The sequence below is a fragment of the Amblyomma americanum genome, chromosome 8, assembly GCF_052857255.1.
Source record: "Amblyomma americanum isolate KBUSLIRL-KWMA chromosome 8, ASM5285725v1, whole genome shotgun sequence".
In the NCBI taxonomy this organism is placed as follows: domain Eukaryota; kingdom Metazoa; phylum Arthropoda; class Arachnida; order Ixodida; family Ixodidae; genus Amblyomma; species Amblyomma americanum.
This window is the reverse complement of record NC_135504.1, coordinates 86,770,868-86,788,830: the sequence shown is the minus strand read 5'-3', so window position 1 is coordinate 86,788,830 and position 17,963 is coordinate 86,770,868. Positions and strand designations below refer to the sequence as shown.

Genomic DNA, 17,963 nt, shown 5'->3' with positions numbered 1-17,963 from the left:
CTGGTTATCGAGAAATCACGGTTTTGTTTGCGGTATTTCAGTGAAACCGAAATAGAAAAAGGCGCTGCACGGATATTTCTGGGCATCTTTACAACTACGACGTTCTTCACTGCCCGAAGAGAACACACAGCGTAATTCCCACCCCGAAGGGGAAAACAAAATGTCAAAATTTAAGATGGAGATCAGCCTTAGGTACGCACACCAGATTTTTAGTTGCGGGTTTTGCTGCACGAGCACTTATAAGGAGCCTGTCCGGGCGGATGCTTAATATGCACGCCTACACAGTCAACATCCGCACACGTGACCATCACGTGACTGCGCACTCTAGTAGCACAGGTTTTGGCACAAAATATCCAGGTCTCAGACTTTACTGTTTTACTGTAGGTGTTCTAATGTGACAGCCACCAAGATGGCAACAGCTTTCGCCCAATTCTGCACATTACGGTGCAGGGTTTAGCACTGAAATTTTAATGCATGAATGCGTGTAACGATTATGTTTTCGCCTAATCTTGTCCGCAAATGTTTTGTCGTCGGTCCATAGAAAAGGTGTGGATTTTTTGCTAAAGGCACCAGAATCTATAAGAAGTCTGTAGACTGTCTGTAGACAATTTTTGTAAGGGTTAGCAGCGGTGTGCCTGCACCTCCCCACTTACGATCGCTTTAGTGATGACAAAAACTGCCAAAACAAGACACACTAGTCACGTTGTGGGAAGGCAATGGATGCAGCCCTGACTCATGTTCGGAACACTGCGCGTATGCACAGACAGATCGAGTAGACGACAAACGTTTTCGGGACGCTGCCCGCAACTGCGCTGTGCAGTGCGGGGCCCCAATGCATGACCAGCCAATTTCCGTCAGGCTATAAGGGACTCGTTAATTTTCCCATAACATGAGCATAACCGTCACGCGTTACGTCGCCGCGTTAATCATTTCACGAACCAGCTAGCGCATGTCACTGAACCCGCCGCAGTGGCTCAGTGATTTTGGCCGTCGGCTACTGATCCCAAGGTCGCAGGATCCAATCCTGCTAGTCGCGGTCGCATTGCGCTGAAGGCCAAGTACAAAACGGCCGGTGTACTGTGCGATGTCACCGCAATGTTAACGAATCCCAGGTGACCAAAATTAATCCGTAGCCCTCGACTAGGGCGTCCCTCACTGTCGGTAGTGTGTCGCTTCGCGATGTTAAACCCCATAGTCTAGAACCCGAAAGACACAGGTTGGCCTCTGGCTGCGGCGGTCGCATTTCGTTGGAAGCGAAATTCTAGAGGCCCGGGTACCGTGCGATGTCGGTGCACGTTGAAGAACCACATGAGGTCAAAAATTCCGATGGCCTTCACTACGCGTCCCTTATAGCCTGAGTCGCTCTGGGACGTTAAGCTCAAATAAACTAAAATTGTTTTTATGATATCACTGGCCATATCCTGTGGTTAAGCGATTGTAATTTTTTTTGCCTGTTAAAATGACTACGTTGCCATGGAAGGGGATGGGCAAATCACAGGCGCAACTCTGGTATCAGACCTCCTGTTCCTCCTCAACTGGGACACCCACCTTTCCCGCGCACGCAACCCGATGTGGTCACGGCGCTGTTGGGAAGTAGGACGGTGCCCCGGCTCACACCCACGTGACGAAGGCACGGCAGGAGCTCTCTGTGCTGCTGCCCGAGGCCCCCTCCATTGCCGTCGGCATCGAGCAATGCATGAGCCTGACGGGAGACCGAAGCAGCCTCCTGCAATATCACACAGAATAGCGGTCAACCACAGTAATTGACAATGCATGTTAGAGTATTCCCTAAACTGCCATGGCCACGTTCCCCTCTTTACACCCATTTGCCGAAATTAATGTTAACGTGCACTGACATCGCACAGTACACGGGCCTCTAGAATTTCGCCTCCATCGAAATTCGACCGCCGCAGCCGGGATCGAACCCGCGTCTTTCGGGCCGGCAGCCGAGCGCCGTAACCACTCAGCCACCGCGGCGGCTCCCGACAGGGTATGTAATGTGAAGGCAACGAAGAGGATTCCAAGAGAAGGCCAGCGTAGCAGTGGGCGGCAGAAAGTTACGTGGGCGGATGAAATTAGGAAATTTGCGAAGGTACGGTGGCCGCAGCTGGCAAAGTGCAGGGTTAATTGGGGAGACATGGGAAAAGCCTTTGCCCTCCAATGGGCACAGTCAGGATGATGAATGAATGAATCTGCGATGGATGCCAGCAAAAAGCGATTGGAAGAATTGGTAGCTCAAAAAACCGAAAGGTGACATGAGGTTAGAAGTGTAGGATTAAAAATGTATTTAAAGAAAGTGCCTAATTTATAGACTGATTTATAACACCCTTAAAGATAAAGCACCGATCATAGGACGTCTTGACCGCGTGAGTGACATGCCATGACCGGTGGCTGAATCTTGCAGTTCGGATTTGGTGGCTATAACAACGTTGGCATCTCAGCCAGAGAAGGCAGCACGTGACGCGTTGCAAAGTTATTGAGCACGAGTCGGAGCTCGTATGGTCGAACTCAACAATTAAGCCACTCGGCAAGCAGATGTTGCGCAACACCCATCGTGCGGTTTAACCTGTGCCTGCATGGTTGCACACTCACCGCATGAAAACGAAATATCACGCTTATCTAGGTATTTCTCTTCGGCCCATAGCGTACGAAAACGTAGCTGAGCATCGCCGCCGGTCGCTGCGCTCCTTCTTGCGCACAGTAGGATTTTAACGCGAAAGCTTGCGCTGTCTTTCACCAGTGCAAATGTCGCCTATCAAGGCATGCCTTTTGGACAGCAGCACTTGGTGATACTGCGCAGTTTAGTCCGCGATGTCACGTCCTTGTTCATTGCCTTCTCGAGTCTCCACGTTTTTTTCCCACGGGTTCCCGGAGGCCCGGACACGCTCTTCCATTTATGCCCATGCATGGGCGTCCCCCCCCCCCCCCCTGGAATTTCTCATATTTTTTATGCACTAGCAGAAAACAACTACACAGCTTGATTAGCATGCTTAGGTCCCGCATATTCGTATGAAAGCACATTGCACACTATGATTTGGACACTGCTGCTGACGAAGACGTCATCGTGTTTGGTCCACAGAAGAGTCGGCACATCGTGGAAACCGATTATCAATTATATTTTCATACAATTGTATTGGCGTCACAAATAGTCAAGCTCACTTATGACAGTACAGGTTAGAACAATATATCGGATATAACAATAGAGTTATAGCATAGCGCGATCCGCTGCATACGTGGTTCTCTTCCGCGGGCACCAGAGTACGACCTGATTGGTCCCAACGCTGCAGGCCAGCACGCATGGACGGACGGACGGACGGACGGACGGATGGACGGACGGACGGACGGATGGATGGATGAATGGACGGACGGACGGACGGATGGATGGACGGATGGATGGATGGACGGATGGATGGATGGATGGATGGATGGATGGATGGATGGATGGATGGATGGATGGATGGATGGATGGATGGATGGATGGATGGATGGATGGATGGATGGATGGATGGATGGATGGATGGATAAATGGAGCGTACCGTTTCAAAACGGGGTGATGGCAGTAGCCGCCATGATCAGCTTTTTTTCCTTTGTTTTAATTTAACGGTCTTGTAAGTTATTAAATTTCGCCATTTTCTTTAAATACGTATTCCTACACTTTTAACCTTATGTCACCTCTCTGCTTTTGAGCCACCAATCTTCAAATCGCTTTTTGCTAACTTTCACCGCAGATTTATTTACATGACTATTGTTATCTCGAAACCCTAGGGCCTCAGGAAGGCTGACTGCATTGACATTAGGATGGATACCATCACATTTTAGTATGAGGTGTTGTATTGTTTCTACAGATTTACCACACACAGCGCATGTGCCATGTTCTTCGTTAAATTTCTTTTTATAGCTGCGCGTTCTAAGACATCCTGACCTAGCTTCGAAAAGTAGGGCACTGCCGCTTGAGTTATCATAAAACGCTTCCTTCCTGATCTGCTGTTTCCAGTATCGATATAGTTCTACACTATGCTTCTTTTTCATTGAGTTTGTCAAATTTTTTTCCTTCCGCGTTTTTAACCTGTCGTTTAATTCTCTTTCTTTCTCAGGCCTCGTGTCGGACATACTTACTCGTTACCTTCCTAGTTCTTTTCCGCCATTTTGAGTCAACGCTCTCTCTGCATAGATATTTAAATACCATAGCTGCCCACCTGTTATCGTTCAATTTCCTCAGGCTTTCTTCGTATAGTATTTTACTCTGAGCTTCCCGTGCTTCGAACGATCCCCAGCCCATATCCCCCTGTACTAGCTCGTTTGTTGTTTTCCCGTGGGCACTGCTAATCTTCCAACAGCTCTCTGGTTTACTTCTAATCTAGACTGAACTTATGCCTTCGAACACAGAACCGCATTCCCGAAAGTAAGCCCCGGCATTATTATTCCTTTCCAAATACCTCTCAGTACTTAATACATATGTTGAACCCCCACAATTCCCTATGTTTCATTATCCCGGCATCTCTTCGCCCTTTTGCTTTGAGAGACTGTTCGTGCTTTTCCGTGTACGCCTGCCCTTCGTTTACCCATACCCCGAGGCATTTGTATTCGGCCACTCGGGCTATTTCATGGGCTTTATTGTAAGCACCTGATAAGTCGTATCAGGTACCTTCCCATGTTATTTCAACTTTATTTTCTCGATATATTTCCTGTAGAAAATCAATTACCACATGACCGATACCTTCACCTTTTAATATGTTCCACAGGAGTTCCCTGTTCACGTTATCGTAGGCACCGCTAATGTCCAGGAAGGCTAAATACAGAGGTCTGTTTTCCGCCTTAGCTATTTCTGTGCACTGGGTAAGCACGAACAGGCTATAGCATCTAAGCGCCTATCACTTTTGAATCTTTTCTAAGTTATCCGAATATTCTATTACTTTCTCCCCATGATTGCATTTTTAATTTTACCGCCTACTTCGCCTGTATATAACTGATCTTATCGTAATCGGTCGGAAGGATTTTTTGTCTTATCGCCTTTCCCTTTATAAATCAAATTCATTTTACTCTGTTTCCAGATGTGCGGAACTTGCTTATTTGTTATGACTGCCTCCAATGCTTTTATCAGCGTTTCCTTGCCTATTGGGCCAAGTTCATTAATTAACTTGATTGGAATTTCGTCTATCACTGCGGACGTGCATTTTGGAATATTTGCTTCCGCCTTTTTCCAGTTAAGACTGGCCAGTTGTAAGCTGTTCTCTATTGTGTTGTCCTGCGTTGCTCTCTCATTTGGGGTGATTACTCTGTCGTCTTTCCTAAATGACTCAGCTATAACTGACGCAGTGTAGTTCACAGCGTCATCTCCCTCTAAATACTTTCCCTGGGCATCGTGAATCTGTTCCTGCTTTCTGTGATTCGCTTTACCCATCCAGCTTATATGATTCCAGAATTTTCTCTGGCGCCATCAGGGCGATCTGCGCACGCGCAGGGCAGCGTCCCGGTAGCGGTTCACGGTGGCGGACAGCGCTAAGCTACAACTCACTAATAGAGAGTTATAGCATATCGTTACCGTGTTTACGTTACCGTCTTACCGTTTACCGGGCCCGGCAAGCGACGTCTGCGCATGCGCCGCCACTTACCGGTCCGCAAGCACTTTACGGAATCTCTTTTAACGTTGCGGAGAGTTATAGCGTTCGCTTGTAAACAAACATGGCGGCGCCCTGCACGGCCGCTTCGGACCAAATACAGCACCGCCGCCGTGTTCTTCGGCGCAATTTCTCGCTATACATGAAGGCATTCGCTTTTAATTTGCTAACTCCCACTCATACGTTGAGGTTTGAGTAACAACTAGGCCATATTTTTGAGATTATTTGCCGATTTTCAGCAGTTAAGCCTGACTGTATGTCGTGCACATAGCCAAATAGCAACGACCACACTGCAGCTCTTCAGTTTTGTGCCCGATTTACCATTATTCTGTTTTCATGGGTTTTTTTCCTCGAAAAAGAAAAGACTGGTAATTCTCTTGGTATATTCATCAGTAATTGCAGAAAATAAAAAGTTTCTCCGGCCGGAGAAGGCGCGCTTTAACTTACTGTCACTAGATGGCGCCACACTGTTCACATCCAAACACACAAAGAAACGACGATGCGGCACGGCAAACAGGTGTCGTAGTTGTGCTTTTTTTACAGCGCTCGCAACGCAATGGGTGCTGTGTATGCAAGCTTACTGAGGTCTACGTAGTGAAATTGTCTACTGGCCAGGGTAGGCAAAGGTGTCTAGCTTCACGGGCACATTTGAAAAGCCGCTGAGTCAGCTGTCAGCTGAAGTGTAGTCGGTACGTCTTTATATGCAGAGAAAAAGATTATTAAAGTGTAGCATTTCACTTCATAGAAATGAATGCAATGCATCCGTATTTTTTATCATTAAAAGCTGGGCATCTGCAATCATTAGCACTCGTTTTAGCCTTACGGTAACTTGTTACGGGAGAGACGGTACGCTAAAGCGTCTTCTGGCGTGCGCCGCGCTAACCGGAAAATCCGGCTTCCGGTAACACGGTAAACGGTAACGTAAACACGGTAACGATATGCTATAACAACCGCAGCACCATCAGCTTCACCGTGTGTTCTATGGTAAAATAAAGAACATATAACAATGTTGTCGTTGCACATTATCGTTTATATTAACTGAATCTGGGGCCAGATTACGTAACTGTCAATTAGGAAAATTGTCAAAAACTTATCACAAAGGTGTCAATAAGCCTCGCTCCTATTGGTTGGTCGTGGCCGGTGGCCATTTTTCTTTTTTGCGTCATGAGTGGCTGCAGATGACGTCACGGATGTGGCAGAAGTGATAACGTTGCACACCTAATTATGCAGCCGCTATTTGACAGTTTTTTTTGTCACAGTTTTGAGGCCGTCAATTTGACCGTTGCCTTTGTGACAGAAAATAGCGGTGGTGTACGCGGCGATACGACTGAGACGGCTGCGCTGGCGCGAGCAACGGCGAAGGAGGGCGCACGAAGACGCGTTTGATTTGCCGGACGAGCTGTTTCAACGCCTTTTTCGACTGGAAAAACAGACTATGGAGTGGCTGTGCGAGTCGCCGATGAACTGGAAGGTTTGCGTGCGAGTGCGCTGTGGGTGCGGCGGCAGGTGCTATGTGGACTGCGGTTCTTTGCCACAGGCGGCTTTCAGGCTGCCGTTGGTAATGAGGCGTATGTCTGCATCGAACTACCGACGTTGAGCAAATGCGTACAGCGGATGTCGGAGGCAATTTGTAAAGTTAGTGCGAAGAAGGGGTGAGTTCCGTCGTCACCTCTGTGACACACAGCTACATATAGATAAGACACGCTTACGCTGGCAAAGCACTTTATTTTTTCCAGCAAATGGCACTTCGTGGTCGTCTTCTGTTTCCAAAGGGGAAAGAAACAAACAACTGCTCGTCACATACTGCAACGCCTCGCCTTTTGGCATTTTTGTCATCGATCGAAGCAGCCGAACAACACAGACTTCAACAAGTTGTCTTCGTCGATTTCGTACCAAGGCTTTTTGCAGGTTCGCTCGGTAGTCACGCAGCCTTCACAGCATTCGTTGAAATTTCTCTGCGCACTTAGGTCAACCGCACAGTAGCTCGATTCCAGACGCCGCGCAAAAAAAAAAAACAATAACACGGCGTGAAACAGCTGCTTTCGTGCAGAGCGGCCTTTTTACTGCCGTCAGCACACCCCCGCGGCACCGAAAGTTACCCACCAGCTAATTAAATAGCACATCTTTGAACGCTTTTTCTTTTGCTTAATATTTTCAAACTTCAAACACAATGTTTTCGCAAAATAAAATATTAGTTATTTTCATCGTTGCTCATCTCTTATTTCTTTTCACAAAAAAATTTGACAAAATGCTCTCGGGGCGCCGCCCTGCTGTAATTGGCTGATTCCTCGTTGCTTCACGTGAGGACGTCTCATCGTGTCGTCATTTTGACGTCACTTTCAATAACTTGAGACAGAATTTGTCACAGTTGCATAATCTGGCCCCTGGCCACTGAAAACCAACCTTGAAAGATACAAAACCACGGAAATGCTAGAACGACACCATGCAGCCAAACCACGCTCAACACAAAAGTGCATGTTGTTGTGAAAGAGCGTATACCTCTGCAGTTTCAGGGATTAACCGGCGGTCTCTTCCTGTTTTCATTCGAGTTGCGTTGGTGCCCGAAAAGACTAATCAGCCACTTCACGGTGGACTGGCGTGTCACGGGGGACCGCTTCTACAAAAAAAGCTTGCTTGCTTTCACTAACGTTCGGTTTTCCTAGTTAAGCGGCAGTCCGCCAAAACACACAAGAGAGCCCATCCCAGACCGGCTCCTTCAACGAGCAGCGTACGCCGTGACGAACAAAGCCTGTCCGCTTCGGGGATGACACGTCACCGGCCGCTTCCGTTTCTTGCTTCCTTGTCCTCTGTGCTACTGCCGCTCCTGGAAGCTCGAGAAGGGTCCAGGAATCGACTGGGAAGATTCCCAGTTTTAGCATACGGATATGCGTCGACGACTTTGCTTAAGGGCCGCGCCCACGAAATCTGCTGCTTGGCGGGAACCGGAGGCGAAAACGCCATAAAAGAGCGCCCGTCTACCTCATCGGGAGGACTTCCCTAATCATTTCTTACCTTGTACAGTCTTTCATTTGCTCAATGATGCAAATAAGTGCAAAATAGGAGAAATCTTGTTTTACCTGCGTCTCCCTCCCTGTCTCCTCATTTCTCTTGCGGGCTGCCACTGTGGACCGTGGCACACAACAACGTGCGTGCGATGAGCGGCTGGCCAAGCACATGGAGACAGGGGGCGCGCCGGGGAAGCTTGCATGCAAAGGAAGTGAAAAGATTTTCTCCCGCGCCAATGCAGAGGCGAAAGGGGGGTGTCTCAGTGGAGCAGTCCATTACTTTGTGGTGCACCACTCACAAAGAGCGCGCTGTTGCATTTTTTGCGTTCTTTACGGGTACTGGCCGCGAGAACTCAAGCGCTGCCCCATCCTCCTTGCTCAATCGATGGATGGATGGATGGATGGATGAATGGATGGATGGATGGATGGATGGATGGATGGATGGATGGATGGATGGATGGATGGATGGATGGATGGATGGATGGATGGATGGATGGATGGATGGATGGATGGATGGATGGATGGATGGATGGATGGATGGATGGATGGATGGATGGGTATGGATAGATGGATGGATATGGATGGATGGAAAGAAGGAAGGATGGATAAATGAATGGATGGATGGATGGATGGATGGATGGATGGATGGATGGATGGATGGATGGATGGATGGATGGAAGGAAGGAAGGAAGGAAGGAAGGAAGGAAGGAAGGAAGGAAGGAAGGAAGGAAGGAAGGAAGGAAGGAAGGAAGGAAGGAAGTGGCGTCCCCTTTAAAATGGGGCGATGGCAGTTGCCAGCATGCTCAGCTTTTCTTTTCCTTTATTTTTGTGTAACTGTGGTGTAAGTCGTTATTAAAACTCGCCATTTTCTTTAAATAAATCTTCCTACGCCAACATTACGTCACCTTTCTGCTTTTGTGCCACCAATCTTCCAATCGCTTTTTGCTAATTTCCATCGCAGATTTCTTTACATGACCATAGTTATCCCTAAGCCCTATAGGGCCTCAGGAAAAGTGAAGGTGCCTGCATCGACATCGGGATGGATACCATAACATTCGAGTACGAGGTGTTCCATTCTCTTGTTGCTACAGATTTACCACACACAGCACATGTGTCATCTTCTTCGTTAAATTTCTTTTTGTAGCTGCGCGTTCTAAGACACCCTGACCTGGCTTCAGAGAGTAGGGCAATGCCTCTTGAGTTATAAAACGCTTCCTTCCTGATCTGCCTTCCCCAGTATCTATACACTTCTACACTATGCTTCTTTTATGTTGAATTTGTCCAATTCTTACCTTCTGCGTTTTTAACCTGTCGCTTAATGCTTTCTTTCTCCGTCCCCGTGTCTGGCATAGTTGCTGGTTAGCTTCGCATTTCTGTATAGGCATTTAAATACCTCAGCTGCCAACCTGTTATCAACCAATTTCCTCGGGCGTTCTTTCTTTAAGCGAAATTTATTGCCTCAGGGCATCAATGATATGTGAAGGTGTGATGAATGATATGTAGTAGAGATTAAATTAATGAAAAAAGGTTAGCTGATTTGATGAAGTCCAGTAGAGAACAATGGTACGGTCCCTGTGTCCAGGCAATGTATGAAGCAGGGTTGCTTGGTGAAAGACCTGCTGCCATCAGGTGCCGGATCCTTGTAGGCTTTAGAGCTGGGCAGTCCCACAGTAAGTGATGAATGTCGGCCTCAATGTCCTCGTGTTTACATATCAGACGCCCTAGCCGAGGAAACAATTCTCGGTACTGAGGCGAGTGATGGCTGGTGTGAGGGCAACCCCGACCCGGATCCTCCTAAGCGCAACCTCCTCTGCACGGGTAAGACCGCGGGGGAGGGTTACTGCACACGGAGGGATGACAGCACGTGAGCGGCTCCGGAGGAGTTCCTTTCTTGATGAAAGGAGGGTAAAATTGTCCAAATGAAGGAGCCGAGGCGGTGATGAGCTTGTATTCGCAAGGCGTATCGCTAAATATGCCTGGCCTTGATAGGTCAGCAGATCCCGTGGGACCCACTCAATACATACTGGCTGAGGGATGTGTGCCGCGAGCCGTTGGTGTCCTGACATATCGTGGGACAGCGGCTAACACATCGTAGCAACCGGACAACTTGAAGAGCGTCAGTGCGGATGACAACGCGGGCCGCAGGGAGCATAGTTATGTCGGCCACAGAGCAGAGTGCTTCTTCAATTGCAACGAGCTCAGCACAAAAGGACGAAGGGGGTTCCGTAAGCTGAAACAAAGAGGTTTGATTCAGGGCAGATCTGCACGGACAGTAGATAGCTGTTGTTGCTTTGCAGTCTTGTATGCTTGCGTCTACGTAGACAACAATGGATCCTTAAGGCAGGCAAGCATCTTATTCCCCAAATTTCTGGCGAAGCAACGATGCCGAATGAGCAGATGTTAGCCGGCGATTATCTGTTGGCTTGTTGTCGCTGAGCTGTACAAACTTCCATGGGGGAAGAACTGGCGTTGGCGGCTGAAGAATGGAGTGTGACGTTGCATAAGTCCTCAGTGCATGCGTGGAGTGCGATAGCGCGCTTCACGGCGCTGCTGCACCAGCTCATCAATGGTATTGAGCTGCGCTTTCTCTTGTAAAGCTATGACCGGTGTGATGCGTGGAAGGCACGTAATGGTCCTCATAGCCTCTCGGTTCACGGCTTCAAGGCGATCCCATTGGGCTCTTGTACAATGTTGAAACTGGGCTTGATAAAAAAAAATACGTGGCTGCAGAACTGCCCTCACCAATTGTCGTGCAACGAACGAGCCTGCGCCACCAGTTTTAGAGGCAATTCTTCTAATCAAACCCAAAGTCTGAATAGCTTGCCCTTTTGTCTGACAAAGCCATGCAGTCGCTGATCCTGATTAATGAATCATTAAGCCAAAGATTTTTACACTCGGACTTTCCTGTAGTTGGGTTCCTTATAGACAAAGACGGATTGGACTTGCAGCAAGTTTACGGTGTCCCCAGCGGTTGGCGACTGACGTGTATGTTGTTTTATGCACGGATAGCTGAAGTCCGATGGATGATGCGTAATGACAGGTAACATCCAAGGCAGATAGAAGGGCAGCCTCCTAAGTACGGAGATCTTGGTGAGTACTCCACACAGTGATGTCGTCAGCGTACTGGAGAAATTTTATGTCACGGATGCCATGTAAGCGCCAAGCCAGCGGGATGAAAGCAATATTAAATAACGTCGGCGACAATACTGATCCCTGGGGCACGCCGCAGAGAGGAACAAATGATCCGACCGCTTCGCCGCTGAGGCGTATTGCAAATTTTCTGCCTTCCAAAAATGATTGGACAAAACTACGCACTCTCAGAGGGAGATGAAGCATGTCAATGGAGTTCAGAATGGCTGCATGACTGATGTTGTCATATGCCTTTTCAACGTCAATTGCTAAAACAGTACGCACATTGCGGCTGCGGGTAGATGACAAAACTGCAGATGCTAAGACAGCCAACCCGTCCTCTGTACCAATATATGGACGAAAGCAGATTTGTGCTGGGTGATAAAAAAATGGCCAGGCTTAGCTTGGTTAAGCCAAGAATGCGTTGCATATCTCGATGGAGTTCCGTGCTGCTCCGTTGACTCGATAGGCTATTGACTCGATCGCCATTGAAACTGCCCGTGTAGCAGCGCTCGATCGCCTTTGAGTCGATAGACTATCGGTTCGAGGGCCCTCGAAATGCCCGTGTGACAGGGGTATAAGACTTTCCCGGCGAAGGAGCGCAGCTCTTTTATACATATGCAGTGACGTCAATCATAGCGCAGCGCCCCTAGCGGGAGGAGCGGGAGTCAGGTGGTGGCTGCGGCAGCGCGCGACCGCGCGAGTTGGGGCCCAGCTTTTCCTCCGGCTGTCGTGACGTCACGTGACGTGGTTTGGTGGCTGCCCGGCCGCGCCCAAGGGCTGAACTGAGTGATTGCAATATGCAACGCATAAAACCGTGCTGCTCTAGCCACCATGACAATCATGTGGCTAGCATTTTCTCCGCCAGCTTGCACAGCGTAGGAGTTAACGAGATAGGTCGCAAGTTGGCAAGGTCCGTCGGAGGCTTTCCTGGTTTCGGGATAGGAATCACGACAGCGAATTTCCAGCTTTCGGGCACTACGCGATCCAACCATACTTTCTTTATGGTGTCAAGTAGTTGAGGGAGCGCAGCGCTACTCAGGTTCTTGTACACCTCGTACTGAATATTGTCCGGGCCGGGCGCTGTTTTTCGTTTCGCATCATCTATTGCAGCCAGCAACTCAGGCATAGAGAATGGACACGCAATTCCATGTACGTCGACATCAGACGGCATTTGATATACATGCGCTGGGATGCCTGCCATATTTAAACTAGCGGATGAAGAAGGCACAGCATCGTATTTCGGAAACCCTTTCGCGCTGCTTCTTTGGCGAAATCATCTGGCGACAAGTTAGCCGCGAAGCATGTGGTTGCCGCTGCGTCAGTCGAACGGCGACCGCGTTCCATTGTACGGAATGTTCGCCAGAGAGAGGCATTCTAGGATTTTGCAGAAAATTATTCGCACCACGCATGCCACGCCGCCGAGAGAGGTCGCGTTCATATTTGTGTGCCTTAGCTGTAAGACAGTGCAATCGCATACGTCCCTGCGACGAAGTAGGGACTCTCGTAGCAGCCAGCTCGGCTTGACGGCGTGCCGCCCACAAGTTAAGAAGGCCGAGGTCTGGTGCCGGTCGACCAACATCAGTCCAGGTGGTAGTTGTAGCACTGTTGAGCGCTGTTTGTATGCGCGCAACAAGGATTGGCGAAGAATCTGAGGAGAGATTATCTATACAGGAGCGGAAACTGTCCCAGTTGATCACAGAACATTTGTAGCGTAAAGGACGGAAATCTGAGGTGTGAAGACCGATGATGATAGGGTGATGATCACTTCCCCAGCAGTCTGGCTCCAGGAAGCACCACCGGCTGGTCTAACGTAAAATCAAACGACTACCACGGTTCCCTTCTTAAGTTTCGCAGCCACTGCCACTGCCTCTTGATACGACGTGCACCAGTTTTCGAGATCAAGGCGTACATGCGGAAGACGTGAGTCCTCATACACCGCCGCCTTTCCCGGGGGAGCAGCAGTTTGTACCAGACGGTCTATCATTGAAGGAAACATGTAGGCACTGAAGCCTGGAATCGATGGCAAGGCGTTTGTTTCCTGTAGCAGCATGGCCCACACCTGGAGCTTGTGAATTTGTAGTCGGGTCTTGAGCTCTCTCACATACGTGGAAATGCCTCTGCAGTTCCACTGCAGCATACCAGCACGACTGGAACTTGCCATTTCTAGTTACTAGCCCAAGCGCTGTAGGATCACGGACGTCAGGTTGGGCAACTGGTTGACCATAAAAAGGAGCAAAGAAGTCGCAGAGTTGTCCAGTGACATTGCGGTAATCTGGGAAGAGGCGGCAGGAAATGACATTGGTGGGCGGCAGGGAGGCGATGTTGCTGCGCAATTGATAGATGCGGCGGATGATTCCGCTGCCCGTCTAAGTCAAGCGAGCAGTTCACGGTGTTGCCGGAGCTTGGTGACCTCCGCTAAAAGACGTGCGATTTGTTCTTCAACTGCAGCCATGTCGTCCTGCAGTAGTTCAGGCATACTGCGCTGCTTTTCTGGCTGTTTTCGGATGCGTTCTTTTTGCACAGTACCGTTAGAAGGCTGCTGAGCTTAAGGACCATGCGAGGTGTGCTCAGGGGGCTCCGGCCACTCGTCGTCATCCCACTGGAGAGCTGCGAACCGATTGGATGTCGGCAATGAAATTATACTGTCTTGTATTGGCCAATGCTTAGTCATTCGACGACGAGCCTGTTGTGTTGCCTTTTGTTTTGTCGGACAGCTTGGAGATGTTATCTCGTGGTCGTCGGATTTACAAAGGCCGCATCGATAAGCCTCTTTCCCTTGCGATGTACTTTCACCGACAGCAGTGAAGGAGCAGGATTTGCGCATATGTCCAGTACGGAAGCAGTTATAGCAATATACCGCACTCGGTTTATATGGCCGAGGCCGTAAAATACAGCAATAATAGTACAGACGGGCTGGTAGTGACAGAGGGCCTTGCAAGGTGACTATTCAAGAGCGCCCCTTTCCCATGTGTCGGGCCTGGATGACACGGTGCGTGGGACAGTACAGCTCACGCTGGAGGGCAGTTTGATCCTCAGTGATATCGACGTTGTAGACGACGCAGCGCTGCAAGTCGGAGCCTTCAACTAAATGCACTTGTACTGGCACTGAGATTTCGCTTGTCAGTGAAATACTGGTGAGAGTTTGCACCCGTTCTACGGCAGTCAGAGTCGGAAGCCACACTGCAGTGGTGTTGGACTTTGTCCTGGCTGTGAAGCCCCAAAAACCTTTGGTTCCGAAGCACGCGTCCAAGTCAGCTTGTAAAATCTTGTTTGGTATATCAGTTAGGCTTTTGGTGGCCAGTGATTTAATGGTCACTTTGTAAGAAGACGATCCGGGTGTAGGCTCCACCGAGTTCTCGATCGTAAGACAAGTGCGCTTACCTCGGGAGCCATCACTTGCCGAAGGTGGAATCGGTTGGCTGTCGTTTGAGGGACGCTTGTGAGTTGCGCGAGAGCACTTTTGCACGGGTAGAGGTGCCGATAAGTCCATTGGAATGCCCTGTTCATCATGCCGTGCGGATTGAGGCCCATCCGGTGGTGTAGAGTTGATGTCCATGTGTCCTGGTGGCAGATCACTCACGAACAGTCCGGCATTTCGGGAAGGCAGGAGAGGTGCATCTGCCGATGAACCGGGAGCACAAAGCCGGACGTTCTTCATATAGAATTTTACTCTGAGCTTCCCGTGCTTCGAACGATGCCCAGCCCATATCCTCCTGTACTGCTTGGTTTGCGGTTTTCCCGTGGGCACCTAGTGCTAATCTTCCAACAGCTTTCTGATTTACATCTAATCTTGACTGAACTTCTTCCCTTAAGTGCAGAACCGCATTCCCGAAAGTTAGCAAGCAGCCGCGGTCGCCGAGTGGTTATGGTGCTGGGCTGCTGGCCCGAAAGACACGGGTTCGATCCAAGCGAGGCAGCGGAGCCAACACAGTTTTGGTTCGAAGAAGCCTGGTGAAGGACGAGGATCTTACAGGGGAGCGTCGGCCGTCACTCTTGTAGATAGTACAGTAAGGTACCTTCCTGTAGCAAGGATTCTAGTTTCCACGCCATATTATACTGGGCAGGTAGTGGCAAAATGCGTGGAGCAACCCATCTACGATTTCATCTTGGGAAACATTACGGTGCAAGAAGCGTCAAAGACCCCGATCCCGAGTGGGGGATGCTCGACGTTGAAGAACCCCCAAAAGAGAAAGGCCCACGACAGCTCAGACGGGTACAGTCAGTTTCTTGTCGGCAGTGGAGACAAGAGCACAAGTGTCAGCCTAAGCAACGCAGCGTCCGCTCTCTACTCCTGTTAAAATGTGTCTCAGCGTAACACCGGGCGAAATTGCAGTTAAGCAAAGAGAAGACCCGAGCTTGAAAACCTGCTTCGAAAGAGTCGGGGAAAAAGTTAAAAGAAGAGTCGGACGTCATTCGAATATCAATTGGTAAATGGTCTTCTGCACAGGGAATGCATATTTAGCTCAGGAAGGCAGGTCCAACAGCTGGTGTTACCGAGCGATATGCGAGAGGCGGTGCAACGCTTAGGACATGACGCCATTATTGCCGGACACCACGGTGTTCAAAGAACGGTGTCTAGGATCACCGAGGAGTTCTTTTGGCTGGGCGTCCAGAGTGACGTTAAGCGCTTTGTTCGCTCATGTGACGTGTGCCAGCGCACGGTTCCGAAGGGAAGAGTTGGTCACCTACCTCTGGGCAAGATGCCAGCCATCGACCTACCGTTTCAAAGAGTGGCTATTGACATTGGGGGAGGCCAGTCTGTCCAGCGTCCGTCAGAGCAATAGATAATGTGCTTACTCTGGTTGACGTGGCCACTCGTTATCCTGACGATATTCTATTGAGGACTATTGACAGTACCCAAGTGGCGGAGGGCCTTGTGGAAATGTTTTCGCGTTATGGGTTCCCGAGGGAAATTTTGAGTGACCGGGGCTCGAACTTCACGTCAGAACTAATGAAGCAGGTTAACCGACTTTTGTCAGTTAGGCAGTAACTAACAACGCCATACCATGGCATGTGTAATGGGCTTGTAGAGCGGTTCAACGGCACCCTCAAAAATATGATCAAGAAAATGTGCCATTAGAGACCTACTGATTGGGAAGATATCTCCCAGCTCATTTGTTCGCTTACCGCGAAGTACCGCAAATGAGTATTGGGTTCTCACCTTTCGAGATGTTGTATGGAAGAACTGTTAGAGGTCCACTTACAATACTCAAGAAGCTGTGGGCCAATAAAGAGATTGCGTCAGGTCTCAAGACAACATACATATATGTTCATTTTGGGTGGAAAAAACAGCGCGAACGGAACGGAAGACAAAGAAGAAGGAAACCACACGGACGAGCGCTCGTCCGTGTGGTTTCCTTCTTCTTTGTCTTCCGTTCCGTTCGCGCTGTTTTTTCCACCCAAAATGAACGCATACCAACTCGCCCAACTTTCCATTCTAATACATATATGTTCTTGAGTTACGGGACAAGTTGAAGGAAACGTGCAGACTTGCTCATCAAGGCCTGGAAAGGGCGCGCGAACGCTATAAGGGCTACTATGACAAGAAAGCCACTCACAAAAATCTGAATCCGGGCGACAGGGTTCTCATCCTGCTACCCACGGATCATAATAAGTTACTGATGTAATGGAAGGGCCCGTACCTCGTGACGCGGAAGAAAAATGACATGGATTATGAATTCTTGATAAACAACGCTATGAAGGTTTTCCATGTAAATATTTTGAAAAAATATGAATAAAGAGGTCCCATACGATACGCCCCCAAGGTATTATGCTCGGTAGTAGCAGATGAGACAGATGATATTGCCGAGGTGCCCACGTGCGTTGGGAAGAAAACTGTAGGATTGGATAAGGTGTTAATAAACACCAATCTAAATGCATGAAGACAGACGATCACAGATAAAAGCCCTAATCCAAAGCAAGGGAGATGTGTTTTCGGTTGCGCCGGGCAAAACGGATGTCAAATGTTGAAAACTAGATCTGTCTTAAGATAGACCTATAAGCGTGAAACAATACCCACTGCCTCTAGTAGTTCAAGAATCAATTCAAAATGAGGTGCGGGATATGTTGGAGCTTGGTGTGTGTCACATATTTTAAGGAGCCTAATTAAATTTTAAAGGAAAAGGGTGTGAAGAAGACGATGCAAATTAACCGAAGAAGAGGAAGAAGAAGCATTCGTTGAGGTGGAGAGAGGCGATTGGTGGAGGAG

General features: G+C 48.9%; 1 protein-coding gene across 1 annotated transcript in view; it reads right to left on the bottom strand.

The window, feature by feature from the left end:
• Positions 1–3,299, bottom strand: part of LOC144102584 (uncharacterized) — a 33,693-nt gene extending 30,394 nt beyond the window's left edge. The window contains exons 1-2 of the mRNA XM_077635815.1: positions 3,234–3,299; positions 1,549–1,726 (exon numbers count right to left, since the gene is read on the bottom strand). Coding sequence (XP_077491941.1) covers positions 1,549–1,726; positions 3,234–3,299 — 244 coding nt within the window. The remainder of the gene's footprint in view (positions 1–1,548; positions 1,727–3,233) is intronic.
• Between the last annotated feature and the right edge of the window lie 14,664 nt (positions 3,300–17,963).